Source organism: Desarmillaria tabescens (assembly GCF_030435595.1).
Source record: "Desarmillaria tabescens strain CCBAS 213 chromosome Unknown EV420scaffold_8, whole genome shotgun sequence".
NCBI lineage: Eukaryota > Fungi > Basidiomycota > Agaricomycetes > Agaricales > Physalacriaceae > Desarmillaria > Desarmillaria tabescens.
In genome coordinates, this window is record NW_026848307.1 from 886632 (window position 1) to 903322 (window position 16691).

Genomic DNA, 16691 nt, shown 5'->3' on the forward strand with positions numbered 1-16691 from the left:
ACCTTACAAAACCAGTTCATAAAACCCTGCTATCGCGGACTAGTGTACTTTGTGTAAAACACTTTGAAAGAAGAATTGAAGTTGGTTTCAGACAAAACCCCACCAGATTATCTAAATCTAAGTACATCGCAAGTGCTTCTATCATACTCACCCTTGAACTTATATACATTAGTGATAGTGTGTGTGTGTGATTTGATATCTAGATTGACGATCTAGATGCTTGTTTCATTTGTGCGCTGCCCGTTACTGAGCACATCATCGGGTTGGGGAGATGGCCAGACAAAGTCTGACTCATGGACAGAATTGTCGTCCCACCATGAAGGGGGTCCTTCAACTCTATAGGTTCCATCGGGGGTGTATGACAAGAGAGAGGTTGGAGCGTCATGCCACTCCAGCTCTGGAGATTCATCTCTTCGATGTCCTCCTGCGTCACCCACTCCCCATACGTCTCCTCTGTCCTGGGCAGGGAGGAATGGGTTTTCACCTTCTTCAAAGGTGGTTCTTCGCCGGGTTCGTCCATGGACGATTCGGTTGAATATGTTGATGTAGAACCCACTCATTCCCCTTCGATAGAGATGCCTTCCATCATTGTCGAACCCTGGGATGGCTGCTGATAACTCTGTGGAGGAGATTGATGGCTTCCTGGAGTCATTGTCATCGCCCCAGGTCATGGCATCCCAGGACCCGTTCGTATTGGTCCAGTACTCGGTAGTAAACCTGGGGTCAACTCGGTCGTCTCTGTCATCTGGAGGGATGCTGAGTCATCTGAGGTCTTCTTCCTGAAGGGATTCTTCGCCTTCACCGTCTCGCTGATCCTCGCTCTGAAGCTTGAGTGTGGGGGCTTGGTCTTCTCCATCGGATAAGGGAGGTCGAAGTGTGTCTCACTCCCCCCTTGGCCATGGTGTGACTGACCTGAGCTGGATGGTGCTTCCTGTTTGCAAGGTTCCTGTTGCTGAGCCATTGAGTCCATGTACTCTCCCTCTTCCAGGGGTCGGTGCTCTTTGGCATCGGGTTGGTCAGGTAATGTGGATAACTGCAACTGCAGTTAATAGTGTCAAGATACTGAAGGTACTTCTGAAGATAATGGTGGTGCAGTCTGAGGGGGTGAGAGGCATAAAGTTCATTGTACCACAATGAGTGTTTATAGTCTCAAGGTATGGTGGGTGCCATTTTAAATAACGGGCTGAAGATTTCTTTTCTTTTGGAAGTATAACAGTGACTGCCTTGAAGCGGTACAGTTATCATTATCAACGGTAAGGGTAGTAAGGGCAAGCTTCGGCTAATTGTTATGCACTAACTCTAATCTGAACCAAGGCTGATCTCTATCCTGTCACTCACATTCGGTGATTCAGTGTTAGAGAGGTGTTGGTTGATTGTGAGAAGTTAGCCATCACTTATAGTGAAAGCAAGGAGCTTGTAAGAGTTAGGAGTATATAACCTTAGCCGAAGCTGGGGTCTAAGGCCACAGCATAGGCTAGCTTAAATACATGTTAGACTTGTACTAATAATAGTATCTACAAGGGCACGTGCAGCGAGAAGTGCACCTTTCAACGAATGAGGAGGGAGGACACTAAAAGAAGTGCACTCCCAATGAATGAGAGTAAAGAGCACATGTCACCTGTGTCTGCATGGGACTCTGTCTGAATGGGCTGCATCCCGTAGACCACCCTCGACTAGCGGTCGACTCCTGTCCAACTACTAAGAAGCATGATGCCATCAAGAGAAGTGTGATGGTGCATGCAGCTTGTTGGTCATCCAGGATGCAGCAGCTGTGAACTGGGGTGACGGCAACTGGGTAAACGGGTAAGGAGTGTGCCAGTGGAATATTGTGGGTCCGAGAAATAAGATAGGCAGGTCTGGGGTTCTGAGGGATAAGGATAAGATAAGATAAGGAAAATAGGGGTAAAACTGTAATACATGTACAGTAGCTATTATTAGAATACCTGAACATGTATTTAAGAGTCCTCAGCAATGATCCTAGACCTTAGCTTTGGACTAAAGTTTATACACCCAATATCCATTCACTGCTGTGGTAAGCCGGTATTTTGAGGGGGTCAAATACCTTTGTGTTTTTTGCACTGTATTTTAGTTGCAAATCCACCTGAGAAAAGATTGAGCCAAAACCTGACTGTTTTTGGAAAGAATTTACCTAAGAGGATTTCGGGGGTAAATCCCACTCAAAAACCGATGTGTATTTTGATCTGTATTTGGAAGGAAAGTTTTGGCATACAAAGACGGATAAAAATATGGACTGTCTTTGTTCTGAGATTTACATAAGGGATTTGTTGGGGATTTGAGCTCCAAATCCCAAACCAAATACCTATGTCAGCCAACAGACAAAGGGTTGAGTATTTGTTTGGGATTTGGAGCCCAAATCCCCAACAAATCCCTTATGTAAATCCCAGAACAAAGACAGTCCATATTTTTATCTGTCTTTGTATGCCAAAACTTTCCTTCCAAATACAGATCAAAATACACATCATTTTTTGAGTGGGATTTACCCCCGAAATCCTCTTAGGTAAATTCTTTCCAAAAACAGTCAGGTTTTGGCTCAATCTTTTCTCAGGTGGATTTGCGACTAAAATACAGTGCAAAAAACACAAAGGTATTTGACCCCCTCAAAATACCGGCTTACCACAGCAGTGATTGCTCACTCTTCGCAAACTAGAACTTAGTGGCTAGTCCTGCAAGGCAACAGACCCAGAATCACCGAACGTGAGTGACTGGGCTTATTTGTTATTGTTTGGATTAATTGGTCACTAACAATCATGCTTTGGTTCAGATTAGAGTTAGTGCTTAACAGCTAAGCATATCTCCAGGTATGAATTGATGCCAATGGTTGCCCTTTGTGGCCGTATGTACTGTACACCCATATTATGGCTATACTGTATACCATACTGTCGAGCCTGCTTGATGTGGTGGATATGGTACAGATACAGGTGACTCATACCTGTCAGATCACTGTAAACCTTATGGCTATACCTATATATAGGTACAGTGGGCATCCCTAGAGACACTTTGTCTCCTTCTCTGTGGAATATTTACTTCTCTGACTTCATTGTGCCAGATCATCCTGACAATGTGATCTGGGAGGAGGTCCACATCTCTCATATTGAGCATGCTGATGACATTGTCTTGATGTTGTTTTCACCACAGAGGCTCCAGCATGCTCTCAACTATCTGAATTCTTGGTGCTGCAACAACTTCATGACAATCTCAGTCCTGAAATCACATATCTGGACCTCTCTCATGCTTCTCCCTGATGCCATACCACATGTACTTGTCATAAATCAAGCCCTTTTGTATGCAACTGAGTATAACTTCATCAGCATTCGCTTCAATTTGTCATGCCCATATATGTACAACAAACATTACAGAGTGAAGGTGAAGCAAGCATGCCTTACAAAGGATGCTATATTCTCTTGCATCAAGAACCATGTTGGTTCCCTGCCAGTCAAAGAAGGTCTTGTCTTATACATGGTAAAAGTGGATCTGTACTTGATGATCCTTGTGTATTGAAGGTGCTTTGCCAAGTCTCATTGACATTTCTGTCACTTGCTGGGTGTTCATCCCAAGACAGGTGTCAGCTTCTTGCATGCTGAGACTGGTGAGATCCCTATGATACTCTGTCTTCATACCCTGATCAATTGACTCAAGGCATTATGCCCCTGGACTTTTACTGCCTCATCCTGACATTATGTTATCTGCATTATCTGCTTGAGGTGACAGTTGATTTATGGGTGTAGGCCAAACTGGACCTAAATAGGACCTAACTATGTACAAATAAGTCCTAGAATAATTCAGATGTTGGAGTTTGAATTAATTAATTCCCTGTATGAGCATCAAGGCAGCTTATGCAGTTGTGCTTGCCTCACCTTCATCTCTTCAGCTCAGCAGGGGTATCTATAGAAGTTCATAATGTATTTCTGAATGTTTGAGCTCATCAAAGGCCTTAATTTATCTGTGAGTGCATCATATGTGCAAGATTATCTTGATGTCTCAGAGTGAGCAGCCCTGTCTGGTAGCTGCTGCTCATGGTTGCATGTTCTCAAAGTTGTGAAATGATAGGTTGTATAGCCTAAATGCTTGGCATGTATTCATTCCAAGAATATGCATCCTTTTAAATGAACAAAAAGCAAATCTCACCCAAGCAGGAGCAGTTTTTCTCCTGCTACAGCAGTGATGGCAAATAATATCATACAATTCATGCTTGTATGCCATGCATAGCATAGCAGGGGAATTATACCTCCCCTGACAGAGTTTTCAGTCTATCAGGACCTAGCCTGATAACCAAGCCCTCTAACAAGGAGAACCTCATTAGAGGGCTTGGTAAAACTTGTGCTGATCATGGCACAGACATTTAGAGTCCCTCAGAACCATCAGAAATGCTCTCTATGATGATCTTGAGGCTCAAATTCAACATATACCCACAGAGCTGCTTCCTTCATCTACTTTTTTGTTAAGCACTAACTCTAATCTGAGCCAAGGCTGATCTCTATCCTATCACTCGTGTTCAGTGATTCAGTGTTAGAGAGACATTTGGTAGATTGCAAGAAGTTAGGCATCACTTTTAGATAGCAAAAGCAGGGAGCTTGTAAGAGTTAGGAGTATATAACCTTAGCCAAAGCTGGGGTCTAAGGCCACAGCATAGGCTAGCTTAAATACATGTTAGACTTGTACTAAGAATAGTACCTACAAGAGCATATGCAGTGAGAAGTGCACCTGCTAACGAATGAGGAGTGAGGACACTAAAAGAAGTGCACTCCCAATGAATGAGAGTAAAGAGTGCATATCAACCTGCATCTGCATGGGACTCTATCTGAATAGGCCACATCCCATAGACTGCTCTTGACCAGCAGTCAACTTGGGCCCAACCACTAAGAAGTATGATGCCATCAAGAGAAGCATGATGGTGTATGAGGGTCATTGGTCATCCAGGGTATGGCAGCTGTAAATTGGGTTGATGGCAACCAGGTAAATGGGTAGGGGATGTGCCAGCGGAATATCATGGGTCTGAAAGATAAGATAGGTAGGTCCGGGGTTCTGAGAGATAGGGATAAGATAAGATAAGGAAAATAAGGGTGAAGTCATAATATTTTTTTGCATCATTAATGACCAGGATCGCACTACTGCATTTTGACTCTGCCTATTGGCCTGGTACTCTATGCATAGGACCAAATTTCCCAGAGAACTACAGTTCCAAGCAGTGCTATCTGCAGTAGAACAAGATTCTCTTCTCATTGCAGGCCAGGCACAGGTGCTGGCAAAACTCATGTCATGGCTTTTCTAATTCTTCTCAATGATGATGAAAAGTGAGTAGTCCACAGCCATCCAATTGGGCATATTGGTGTCAGCATATGCTCCAATGTCCAACTCAAGATCAAAAGTTGCCAAAAATTTGGGAGCCACTTCACCCATAGTCATCATGAAATGGTGCTTTGCCTGCTCAACATCCTCAGATACACTCTTGCAAAATGTTTCTAGTACCAGGGTGGATGGCATCCATTCCAACAAGCCAGGCTTTCCTTTAGAGTGCGAGTATATCATTGACAAGAGACTGGACAGTTTATGTGAGTCTTTTCAGTAGAAACCATTCTGGTACAGCAAGAAGCAGGAGTTTGTAGGGTCCAGAAGAGTTAGAAGAAGATCAAAAGGAGACAGGTTCAGGTCCTGAAGGAAAGCAACTGCAGACTTTGCCTTTTCCACATGAACATAGGACTGAAATGTTGACTTTGTATCTGGGGTCTTGACTGCTGCTACAGGAGATGAGATATCATTTGGAGATGAGGATCAGGAATGGAAACTCCCAGGAGAGTCATCTGCATGATTTAGCATTGTCTCTGGTCCTTCAATAGTCAAGATATTTGGTGACAGCAATCCATCTGTCAATGGTGGTGATATTGGAAAGGTGAGCTTAGGACTTATTGTATGCAGGTCATGCAGAGAAGTTGGGTATCCTTCAGAGAGTAGAAGACCAGAAAAATGATTTTCAGGCTGTGAAGAAGGAGTGAATGGCTCCAGTAATGCTATTTCGGTGAGAGGTGACATTAGACTGGTTAAATTATCGCTAAAACAATGTGAACATCATAGCAGTGAATAAGACTTCAAGAGTATCTTATATATGTACTACTGTGATAGTTTGTCACCCTGAAAGAAGGCTGAGAAGGTATATGTCAAGTATTATCTATGGTGAAGAGGCTGGCTGTAGGTACCTGTGGAATAGTGAGTGGGCTAAAAGGTGAACCTCAAAAACCCACACACACACTCACACAACTACACAAACTACAATCACCCTTGAAAGTTCTAGGGGGAGTGATTATTTCTAATGCAATCCAACTATACTTCAATATCTCAAAGAGTTTCTCTTATTCTCGATGCTCTCAGCAAAGCTAAGCTCTCTCTAACGAATTCCTAAGTCTAGGAACTTTTACAGGAAGGTCGTTCACTGGCATGATGCAACCTTCAAGGCAGATTCAAGTTAAAATACACAAGGGACACTGATCCCGACAGAAACAGAGACGATACACATTGAAACAATAGTGAGCTTGCTAAAAGAACACCACAGGCAAGCACTGACTTAGCCCGCTTGCTACACAACTGTATGTAGGGATTCTCCAACTAACTCCAGCAGGTTATCTCGACTCAAGAACACTTCAGAAGCACTTGGAAACAGATTCAGAAATGGAACTTCAAACAGAACTGACACAGAACAGACTGAAACAGAACAGAACAGAACAGAACAGAACAGATCTCAGATTTCCACTTCAACACATTCTCTGAACTGACTTCTCTCTGAGTAATGACAGTTCCATCATGTGGCAACTCCCGGGATCAATGGTGCATCACAGCTGCACAGACATTTCCCATCCTCTGCGACCATCTCAACAGTCTGTTTGGCTCCCTCCCCCACTGCCTCCATGGGGGCACAGGGGCACATCGGCGTCTCAGACTCTTGGTGTCTGAGATCCTCCTCCCACCACATATGGGCTACTGGCGCCCATATGTCAGTGCAGTGCTTTCCTGTTTGTTCGGATGCTTGGTTTTTCTCGCTCGCTCCTCTCTTTCTTTTTGTTTTTGGACTTTGGGCTCCCTTCCTGTTTTCCTTTCTCTCCCCTTTCCATCCCCTTTCCATCCTCTTTGTTCATCTCACATATCCCTGACTAAAATCGGACACTTTGCTAGGGAGGATAACGACAGTGCCACCAATCATGGCCTGAGTCTTGTCGCTTGTCCGGCAGGGTCCTGTGTCAGCATCGTCGTCCTCACTTTCCTCTTTTTTGCTTTCATTAGGAGGAGGCGACTTATTCAAACAGCAGCAACATGCATCCATCAACACACTCGGACTTATCATGGAATTTCTGCTGCCCCCAGCCATGCTGCCACCAGAGCAGCAGCCATATGTTTTCCCTCATCATGTGGATGGAGATTGGCTTGATGAAAATGGCAACTTTCAAACAGAGGAAATCAACCTGTATGTTGCTACTTGAATATATTGGCATTGTTTTGACTGATGCCATTCTCCATTCTCTCTCCAGGTCTCCAAAACACATGAACCCTTGGTTTGTTGAACTTTGCCAACATTTCAGACTCAGACATGCAGGCAACAAAACGACACAATGAGAGCGGCTTGTGGAGTTTAGTCAAGCCAGGATGGAAAGGTGGAAGGTGAAGTAGGTTCATTCATGCTAAGCACAGATGTGAGCTCATCTCCTCTCAGTCTTCTCACTCCGATGTGTATTCATCATAAGGGGGTGAGGGTGAGGGATGGCAGTGTCATGAAGAGAAAGTTGACACGTCGAGCACAACGCATCTATGATGTGAGCATACCAGCAAGCGTCCCTCAAGAGGCACTCTTACCCATGGAAAGATCTACCATGGACACCTGTAGCCAGGCCAAGATAGACAGTTTCATACCATGGGTGCATCTGTTTTTGTTCCCTTTCATCATGTCAGGCTCGGTTTATTGATCATGGTTTTCAGGCTGAGGATGTTGTGGCCCAGATATTGGAAGAAGAAGAATGTGAGCAGAATCTCCGCCATACCCATCTTCCAGAGCTGAGGGTCAACAGGATCCACAACCATGGTGCGCAACAACCTATGGTATGCGTCTTTAATTTTCAATGTCAATTCTACCTAACAGCCATCTTCAAGGCCTAGGATCCTTTTGTAAACCCAGATTTTGTCCAGTGTGTTACCTCTATTGTCGAGGAGCAGTTGGCTGCTCATCAAAACTCCTTCATTGGGTCCTTTTCCCTGTCTTCAACCTTATCATCCAAAATTCCCCATCCCTCTATGGATTTTGACATGACTGCTATGGGGCTCACCGCAAATTCTACTGAAGTCTTCTCTGGTGATGCAGGCCTACCAGATTCACTGACCCTACCATCCTTTGAGCCTACATGGATGACTTCACCATTCGTGCTGCTCTGTCCACCAGCTCAGACAATGCAAACACCGACATCTGAACTCGATGAGAATGCTCTGGTATCATCTGATGGTACTGCCCATAACCCAATCCAGTGCTTGTTGGTCTTTGCTGATGGTGAGACCTTAGCCATTCATCAAGGCGATGTTCCACCGACCAAACCTTTCTGCTATGCATCAAATTTCCCAAATCTCATTCGGAGCTGGGACAATCATAGTCCAGACTGGGTCCCATCTGCTGATTACCCAATCATCATCCATGGTCACCCGATTCCAATCAAGTACTGGAAAGATCTCTACAAGCGCAACAAGAAGACTGGGAATGAATGGGAAAAACTTAAAAATGACTGGTTGTATTGGAAAGTACATCCACTTTTCTTTCTATTGTTCACTTTCTCACTCTTTGCCTTCAATATTTTATGGAAGCATATCAGGCATATGAGATGCCTGAAGCCTTCTGGGCTGAGTTTTCTGACTATCAAGGACAGAGGCTGAAATATTCTCCAATCAAAAAGATTCTTTTGGATCGACGAAAGGATGTGGATTTCAAATTAGCCAAAAAAGTGAGGAAGGAGTATGGTGACGATTTTATCAATCACTTCGGGTATAAAAAAAAAAGGTATTGACTCCCATGACGGATGCTCCAGCAATAGTCCAACTGTATAAGAAGAAGATGGGAATTAGTTGTGGTGATGATGATGATGTCTAGTTTATAGTTCATGTCGTACTTTTGAAATGTTACGTCGGTGATGAGCCTAAACTTCCGTGGCAACGGCAAAAACCAAAACTCTAGAGGAGTTCACGGCAAATGGTGCGTAGCGGTAATAAAGGCTTTGTTGTTGTGCGAGTGTTTCGGTGCACCTCCATGCGATGAATTCCTCAAGAACGCAAGTATACACTGCGACTTTTCAGTCAGCGAAGTAGTACCCTTAACGATCGAGTACTAGAAAACGTTGGCTGTAAGCCGGAAGGGGTCTCGATAGATGAGAAGGAACGGAATCTGGTATAACTGGGAATACCGGCAAACCGTGAATGAAGTGACAGCAATTTAACTAGTAAAAGCCATGGGTGATGTTGATGGAATTAGAGAAAATGCTGTCAAAGAGCAATACCGTTGGCAAGATAACAAATACCGTGATGGCAAGAGACGAAGACTGTAGTCGAGAAATGAGAAACTGGTGGTAAAACGAAGATAAGACGGACTGGTGATGATATGAGGGGGAACTAGTGACGGCAAAACGATGGCTGGGACTGGGCTGGACTGAAACTGAAACTATACTGAGGTTAACGATGGCAAAACAAAACTGATACTAATCCTGAGTCTACATGGAGACTATCCTATACTGAAACTGATGGCAAGATACCAAATACCATGACTGATGATCCTATACTGAAGCTGTTGACTGAAATTCCGTGACAGATGCTGCTGGCAGCAATAACGATCCTAATCTGAGTCCACACGGGGACGTAATGATCCTGAACTGAACTGGGTAAAACGATGGCGATGTAGAAGGTGAAAACTGATGAAAACAATCCTGGCTGGTGAAAGTGAAACGATGCTGGCAGATTAAAAGATAAAAGTGAGTTGTGGACACCAAATTCCATGTATTGGCACAATATGAGCATACACCAATACCGTTAGAAGAAAAGCCGTGACAGAGAGTATAACTTGGAGTGACTATGTTGTTATTGTCTATCTCCTAGCGAATACAAGCAATAATGGTGGTCGATAACGTGGATGATGGCTAGTGTGCAGTAACCTGTGTGTCTAGCAACTCCCTATTTTCCGTGGTGTATACTAGCTTTTATACTACAATTCCGGAATAAATTTAGAATACTTGAAGCGAGTCCTTAGTAAGTCCATAGTACATAGATTGGTAAGAAATGATGCCAAACACATGTTCCCAAGGTTCTAAAGTAACAGCACCCACATGGTTTTACTGTGTACTGTGGTTCAAAAGTAACAGCATCCATATGGATTTACCGCATATAGATGAAGTGATTAGCAAGAATGCCACCAATCTCCGGAATTTTGAGCTGCTATGTTGCTGCGGCAAAGTACATTGAAGCAAGTGTACTGAAGTAGATGCTTGCAGCAATCTCTTGGCAGTATAACAGCCTTAGTAAAGCTAGTGGAAAGGTCATGGTATTAAGTCTTTTGCTGTGGAATAGGTATTTTGGCTGCGGCATTCTATTAAGTGACGCTTGATGCTGATGTCAGTGATGGCTGTGCTAGGTGATCAATGATGGTCCTAATTCTGTGAGATCTGCAATCAGGTGCCTGGCAGCAATAATGAAGTGGCACATATTGATGCGGAATACGAGTTGGGATGGATAGTTGGCGGTAAAAGTGGGTATTGCCGTGATTGCAATTGTTGACTTAGTGAAAGTCTGCTAAGTGGACAAGGCATTTATTATAATGCTAAAATCTGTGAATTCTGAGCATACAGAGCCTTGAGGCTCATCATCAGCTTTCTCATTTATTTGATTTGTGATGTAAAAGAACTACAACATTAAAATTAGGCACATGGGCAAGTTCGTCCACAGGTCAGGCATTTGACTACTTGGCGGTCAAGCTTAACAAACTCATCACGACGAAGTGTCAGATTGTCATTTGATGAAATTAGATACTTGACAATTGTCAAGTATGAGAAGTCTGAGCTCCAACCGCCCCACTCGCAGATTTGCCGAATTGACCAATGAAGATCACATGAGAACCACTGGCATCCCCCACGGTGAAAGGAATGTGTACCATAGGGATACGGTGTGATATCCAAGTCCCACAAGTTATTCCGAAAGAGCTGCAGGAACACCTCTGGTTTCTAATAAAGTTCTGAATGAGCATGAACGACTTCATGTAGAACCCATACTTTACCATTGCAGCATTCTTGGCAGTGATGGGACGGTTGCGTTTATTGATGTTGGGGAAAAGATGTCCCTTGTTGATCCTCGCAGTAGCAACCCACATGCTGAGAGCTCGAACAGGGCAGAGATGCACCATATGTTCTAGCAGTTTCCGTAATACAAACGGAGGTATGTCTGTTATCCAAAATAAGTCAGCAGGCAATGGCACTGTAGCAGCTCAATGTGTTTACCTCCAAATGGTGAATTTTTATGAAAAGGAAGAGTGATTGAAGCACAGGAAGTACCATCAACTTCATCCTTGTAGAGATTGACCTCATGGGCCTGGATGTTCAACACCTCATCAATGCAGAGTAAGCATGTAAATGCTACAAGGTAGATAGCCTGAAGCAGCCACCGCGTGTTTCCTCCACACCAGTTTCCTGAAGAGAGCTGATTATTATCCCAGTTTTCACACTTATGATTATGTATGTAGAGCCGCTTCAGAGTATCCTAGAAAGCAAAAGATGCAATGGGTTTTGATAACAGACTTGGCAACAGAGACGTACAGGACCAATGGCTTGAGCGCTAGTTGAAGTTTCTCCTTTGGCAGTCTGCATTTCTCATCAGCCTACATATTTATATTACCAATGAGTTTTACAGCATACCTTGCATTTGTGAAGACCAAGCATGTACGACGATACAAGATCAGAGATTGAAGGGTTTCCAAGTGCCGTAGCTCTGTCTCAGGGCACCTTACCTTGATGACCAGTCTTACAGAAGCCATAGGTGATGCCTGCCCTGAGCTTTTGAGCATGTGAGTAGCTCCTCTGGGCATCTTTGAGCCCTTTGCTTGTGCCATGCATGTTGACATCGTCACACCTTGTCAAGTCAGATAGACATGATAGAGACCAAACACACAGATATACTTTTGCATAATGAACCCAACAATGTAGTAGTCAATATTTGAGTTGAGCTTCTGAGGATGGAATATATTCATGCCCAGCTGGATGATATTCTCCTGGATGAGAAAGTTGTTGAACATTGTCATGACCCTGCATAAGTGCCAACATGTTAGAATAACGAGGGACATCAGAAACTGGGAACGGCAGTTGACCCTTCATATGCAGCAGCAGTGCCTTCTTGAACACCCTTTGATGCTGCACTAATATTGGCCAAAATCTCCTCAACATCATCTGATGCACTCAGGTCCATCTGCGTACTACCACCATAGTCATTGGAAACACCACAAGTCTCCTGCTTGCCCTCGATGTCATCTATGATCTCTAAATCTGAGAATTGGGTCTCCAGGACCTTGCAAATTCCTGGTGCATTTGTGATATTGTTGGTCATATTCATGTCCATATGATACTAAGAGGAGGAGAGAAAAGCAAGTCAAGGTATAAAGTCCATGATACACTATATATATACATGAAGAAGAGGGGTAGGTGCCCCTATTTAGAATCTGCCCTCGTCATCTGTGCATAACTCCAGGATCTCACCTTTTGCTGAATAGCAAACTTCGATTTGGTACTTTGGGGATGAGGCACATTTCTGGTGCTTTCTCGGAGCAGCTTCTTGAAAAAAGAACTGTAAGAAATGGGCCACACATGACATTGAAATGAGCCCTGCCTGTCATTTCCTCGCCACTCTCGTCACTAGATATCTCTAAGACTGAGTAAGACCTGTTCTGTTTTGCTGAGCCTTGACTGGTGTTTGGTAGATTGACGGAAGTCAAAGCTAGAGTATCGTAAAAGTTATGGTAAGAGATTTTTGACAGGCAGGGATACTTGACATACCAACTGGCTGAGCGAGGCTTGGCTCCGCTTCGATGAGCTTCATTTTCTTGATGCGTGGTTTGACCATCTTATGTTTTTTGCCAGCTTTGAGAGTCTGATGTTGCATATTGTCCAAGATGTTTGGCCACGCATGAAAGGCCAATATGCGAGAGAGCCATACATGAACTTCGGGTTTCTTCACAAACTGATCAAACTGGTCTAATGTGGTATTGGTATCATATGTCCCATCAATTGCAGAGGTGATCTGAGTTAGGATTTCATTGGGAATGATGAGAGATACAAAGATCTCTGAATGTGATCATTCACGCTGATTTGCACGTACAGCACATACTTTGGAAACTATGGAATGCTGGGAGATATGAGTGTCATTGGCTTGCAATAGTCCCCATCGTTTACATAGGTCTTGAAGCAGCTCACGGGTGGCTAATCCTGGGAAAACATGATCACAGAAATTGCGGATGATGCACATCGAGTGTCCCCAAACGAAGAGCTCCTCACATAGCTTTGCAAGGTGGGGTATATTCGGTTGACGCAGCGATGGAGCGGCAGGCAGATTATCTGCCCCATTGAACTGGGATGTCACTGGGTGGATATATTGAATGAGAATAGACACCTTGGAGAAGTCAAGTGGGATACATGAAGCTAGCAAATGGTGCCGAGAATGAAGATGGCCAGCTCCCTGCTTTTCCAGCATCGTGCAAAGATCCTGATGCCATGCAGAGACAACAGCAGCATACTCATCAACTTCGGATGCTTCAAGGGCATCAAATAGTCATTCTCTGACACTCGACTGTGCGATATCAGCTGCAGTTCGGACGCCACATCCTTGAATTCCATCCTATCACATAAGGATGAGTCTATGTCAGCCGAGAACATGGCTTAACTTACATCATAATCACCCCCTGCAAGTAATGCGATCATCACAAGATTGTTGCAGGAGAATTGGGATCCAGCCTCATGAATCTCGATCAAATATTTAGAGTCACTTTCCTCTTTGCTAATGAATATGCTTAGAAATTACACTGATAAAGTGAAGAAGCTGTTGCTACTCACATCCGAATCACTTGTTGAGCACCAAATATCATCATATTGAAGTCCTCTGACATCACAGCATCAATCTGGCCAAGGCATGAGAGCATCGCAAGCTCAGCCTCTGCTTCGCCTGAAGCCTGTGTTTCATGTCAGGAAGAGAAATGACATGAAAAGAAGAGGCCCATACCTCCCAATAGGAGAACCCAAATCCTTCAAGCAGCCGCTTGAAATCATTGGTTAACCAGACTGGCATCTTCTTCACCATCTTTTTACGCTTATTAGCAGGGTGGTGTGGGCCATCAAACACAAATAAAGGTATGACCGGGAGATGAAACAGATGTCCCAGTCATTTGAAAAGTGATGCTTGGGCCAGGCTCTTCGTCTGCCCATGATGGAACATTGCTGCGCACATCCATCCACTAGAAAGAGTCAATACTTGTTAGACTTGATAGGTAGAATACACTAGATATAACTACCTAGCATCTACACCTATACGTGGACCAAGCTCATGTACAGTACCCATAGATATTTTCTAAGAAGACCAGTTGACGAATGATACAGGGCTTACAGGGTTCAGAAGCTGCAAAAGAAGATGTTAGAACTAGCATAGAAATCATGGGAGAAAAAGTAATGTACATCCCAGCTGCCTTTAACACCCATGGTAAGAGGAAGAGGTTACTATAGGGGCTGTCTGAGAGCCCTCATAACTTAAAATAACTACTCTGTAATCCAGATCATAGTAGTAGTAGTAGTATTAGTCACACTAACAGGTCTCCATGATAAAGTACTTCAAACCCATGAGAAGACCATCCACAGCTGCGATGCTGAGAATGATGGCACCAAAGGTGTTGATGACACAGGTATTTTTGGCTCCATTAGAAACCTCAAAGAAAAGTCGAGAAAGGACAAAGGAGAAAATAGGTGTGACAGTGCCGCCTAACAAGCAAATGATCAGACCAAATACAATGAGCGGCTTGTAGGGTACAGTCGGATAGACATCCCTCATTAAAGCCAAAAAAGAATGGGGTCGCTCATTGTCGGGAGACAGATGTAGACTCTTTTCATATCAAATTCTTCTCCACCTTGATATCTATGACCAGATCCAGTAACCCGTACATGTCGACAAGAGTTGCCCTATGTTGGCTCATGCGAGAATGTCTAGTCAACCTCCATCTTGTCACAGCAGAATTATCCTTCTTGATCAACAAGGAGGTTGCAGAATGGCGAGAGAATGCTGGCAAGGTTGGTGTGAATCGAGGGCTGTATCAGGGTGTATAAGTAATGAGAGTCTGAGAAGGGGGTGGCGGAAATGCAGGGATAACCTGAACGCTGGAAGGTCATCATTGTCTCTCTGAAGTGCTGGGCTGTGAATGTGTCAGCAGGAACAAAGCGACTAAGTCGTTGAGACTCTCGAGATCGAACGACAGTGGGACGGAAAGGCATAAGTCCACTGTCTTTCGATGTCAAGTCCACCACCACATTGAACATCCAGTGACCAAGGATGGCACTATTCAGCACCAGGGTGGTTGGAACATACGAGAATGGTCAGGAGACTGAGTCCTTTTCCTCCTCCGTTGTTGCCGATTCTGGGTGCTCATCATTGTCGACTGTTGACACATCTGCAACTACTTGGGAGCCCACCATTGCCTTGAATTCACCTTCAGATCGCTCAAGGTCAGCATGATAGCCTTGCTCAATGATGGTACCATTCTTCAAGACATAGACAAAGTCCTTCGATGTGATCTGCAACAGGTCGTGAGTGATGACAATGGTGGTGCAGTTTTTCCGCCATTGCTTGATGCCTCAAACACCAAGACACAAGAAGTGGGATCCAAGGCAGAAATAGCTTCATCTGGTAATAAAGATAAGAACACGACAGGATTCAAATGTTGGATAGAAACTCACTGAGAATTAACACAGCAAGATTCCTTAATCGTGCTCGTGCAATAGCCAGCCTTTGTTTCTGACCACCGCTCAAGTTTGCACCTCCATTGCCCAGCTTCGTCTCGTATCCATCAGGTAAATCACGGATGAAATCATGAATCATAGTGGCTTGGCAAGCCTGCATGACTTCTGCCCTCATCGGTGTTCCGGCTTTCTCCCAGTTTCACTTCCGGCTTGTCCCATGGCAACATTGTCATGAACGCTCATGTCGAATAGGATGCAGTTTTGGGAAATGACAGATATGTGTTCAGTCGTCCAGTTATCGTCCAAGTAGACAATATCTTGGTCATCAAGCTCTATCTGCCTGCTCCGGGGTTTATACAGCTGGAGGAGAAGGGACACAATGGTCGACTTTCTGGATCTGGAGCCACCTACAACAAAAGTGGTTTCTGAAATGGGAAGATAGATGGAGACGTCTCACAGGACCAGTATGGAAGGTCATGACAGATACATGAAGGTGATGTTATGGAGTGCTATTCCACCATGACACTTGGACAGTATGATTCCATGCAAATGTGTTGACCTTACTGGGTGACCATGAAAGATCGATGCACAGGAATGATACAATGAAGATACGGGGGTCAAAGACCTGTCTCTTCTGAGCCAGCAAGCGCAAGCAAGGCCACCATGGCAAAATTTCCCTTTGTCAAT

The 16691-nt window shown here is 44.2% G+C and overlaps 3 protein-coding genes across 3 annotated transcripts; 1 reads left to right on the forward strand and 2 right to left on the reverse strand.

Moving 5' to 3' along the window:
• Window positions 1-7349: 7349 nt before the first annotated feature.
• On the forward strand, window positions 7350-9784 carry EV420DRAFT_1732692 (uncharacterized protein; the record flags this gene model as incomplete). The annotated part of the gene is made up of 9 exons (XM_060479943.1): window positions 7350-7471; window positions 7536-7559; window positions 7718-7817; window positions 7981-8100; window positions 8158-8787; window positions 8859-9043; window positions 9179-9235; window positions 9337-9383; window positions 9481-9784. The coding sequence occupies 9 exons, from the start codon at window positions 7350-7352 to the stop codon at window positions 9582-9584; spliced, it is 1389 nt and encodes a 462-aa protein (XP_060334599.1). The 3' UTR covers window positions 9585-9784.
• A 1159-nt stretch (window positions 9785-10943) lies between these two features.
• Window positions 10944-12131, reverse strand: EV420DRAFT_1618934 (uncharacterized protein; the record flags this gene model as incomplete). The annotated part of the gene is made up of 6 exons (XM_060475412.1): window positions 10944-11246; window positions 11300-11463; window positions 11520-11778; window positions 11835-11879; window positions 11934-12004; window positions 12026-12131. 6 exons carry the CDS (start codon window positions 12129-12131, stop codon window positions 10944-10946), a joined length of 948 nt encoding a protein of 315 aa, XP_060334600.1.
• Window positions 12132-15641: 3510 nt separating this feature from the next.
• On the reverse strand, window positions 15642-16143 carry EV420DRAFT_1639220 (P-loop containing nucleoside triphosphate hydrolase protein; the record flags this gene model as incomplete). The annotated part of the gene is made up of 3 exons (XM_060476944.1): window positions 15642-15839; window positions 15908-15948; window positions 16002-16143. 3 exons carry the CDS (start codon window positions 16141-16143, stop codon window positions 15642-15644), a joined length of 381 nt encoding a protein of 126 aa, XP_060334601.1.
• Between the last annotated feature and the right edge of the window lie 548 nt (window positions 16144-16691).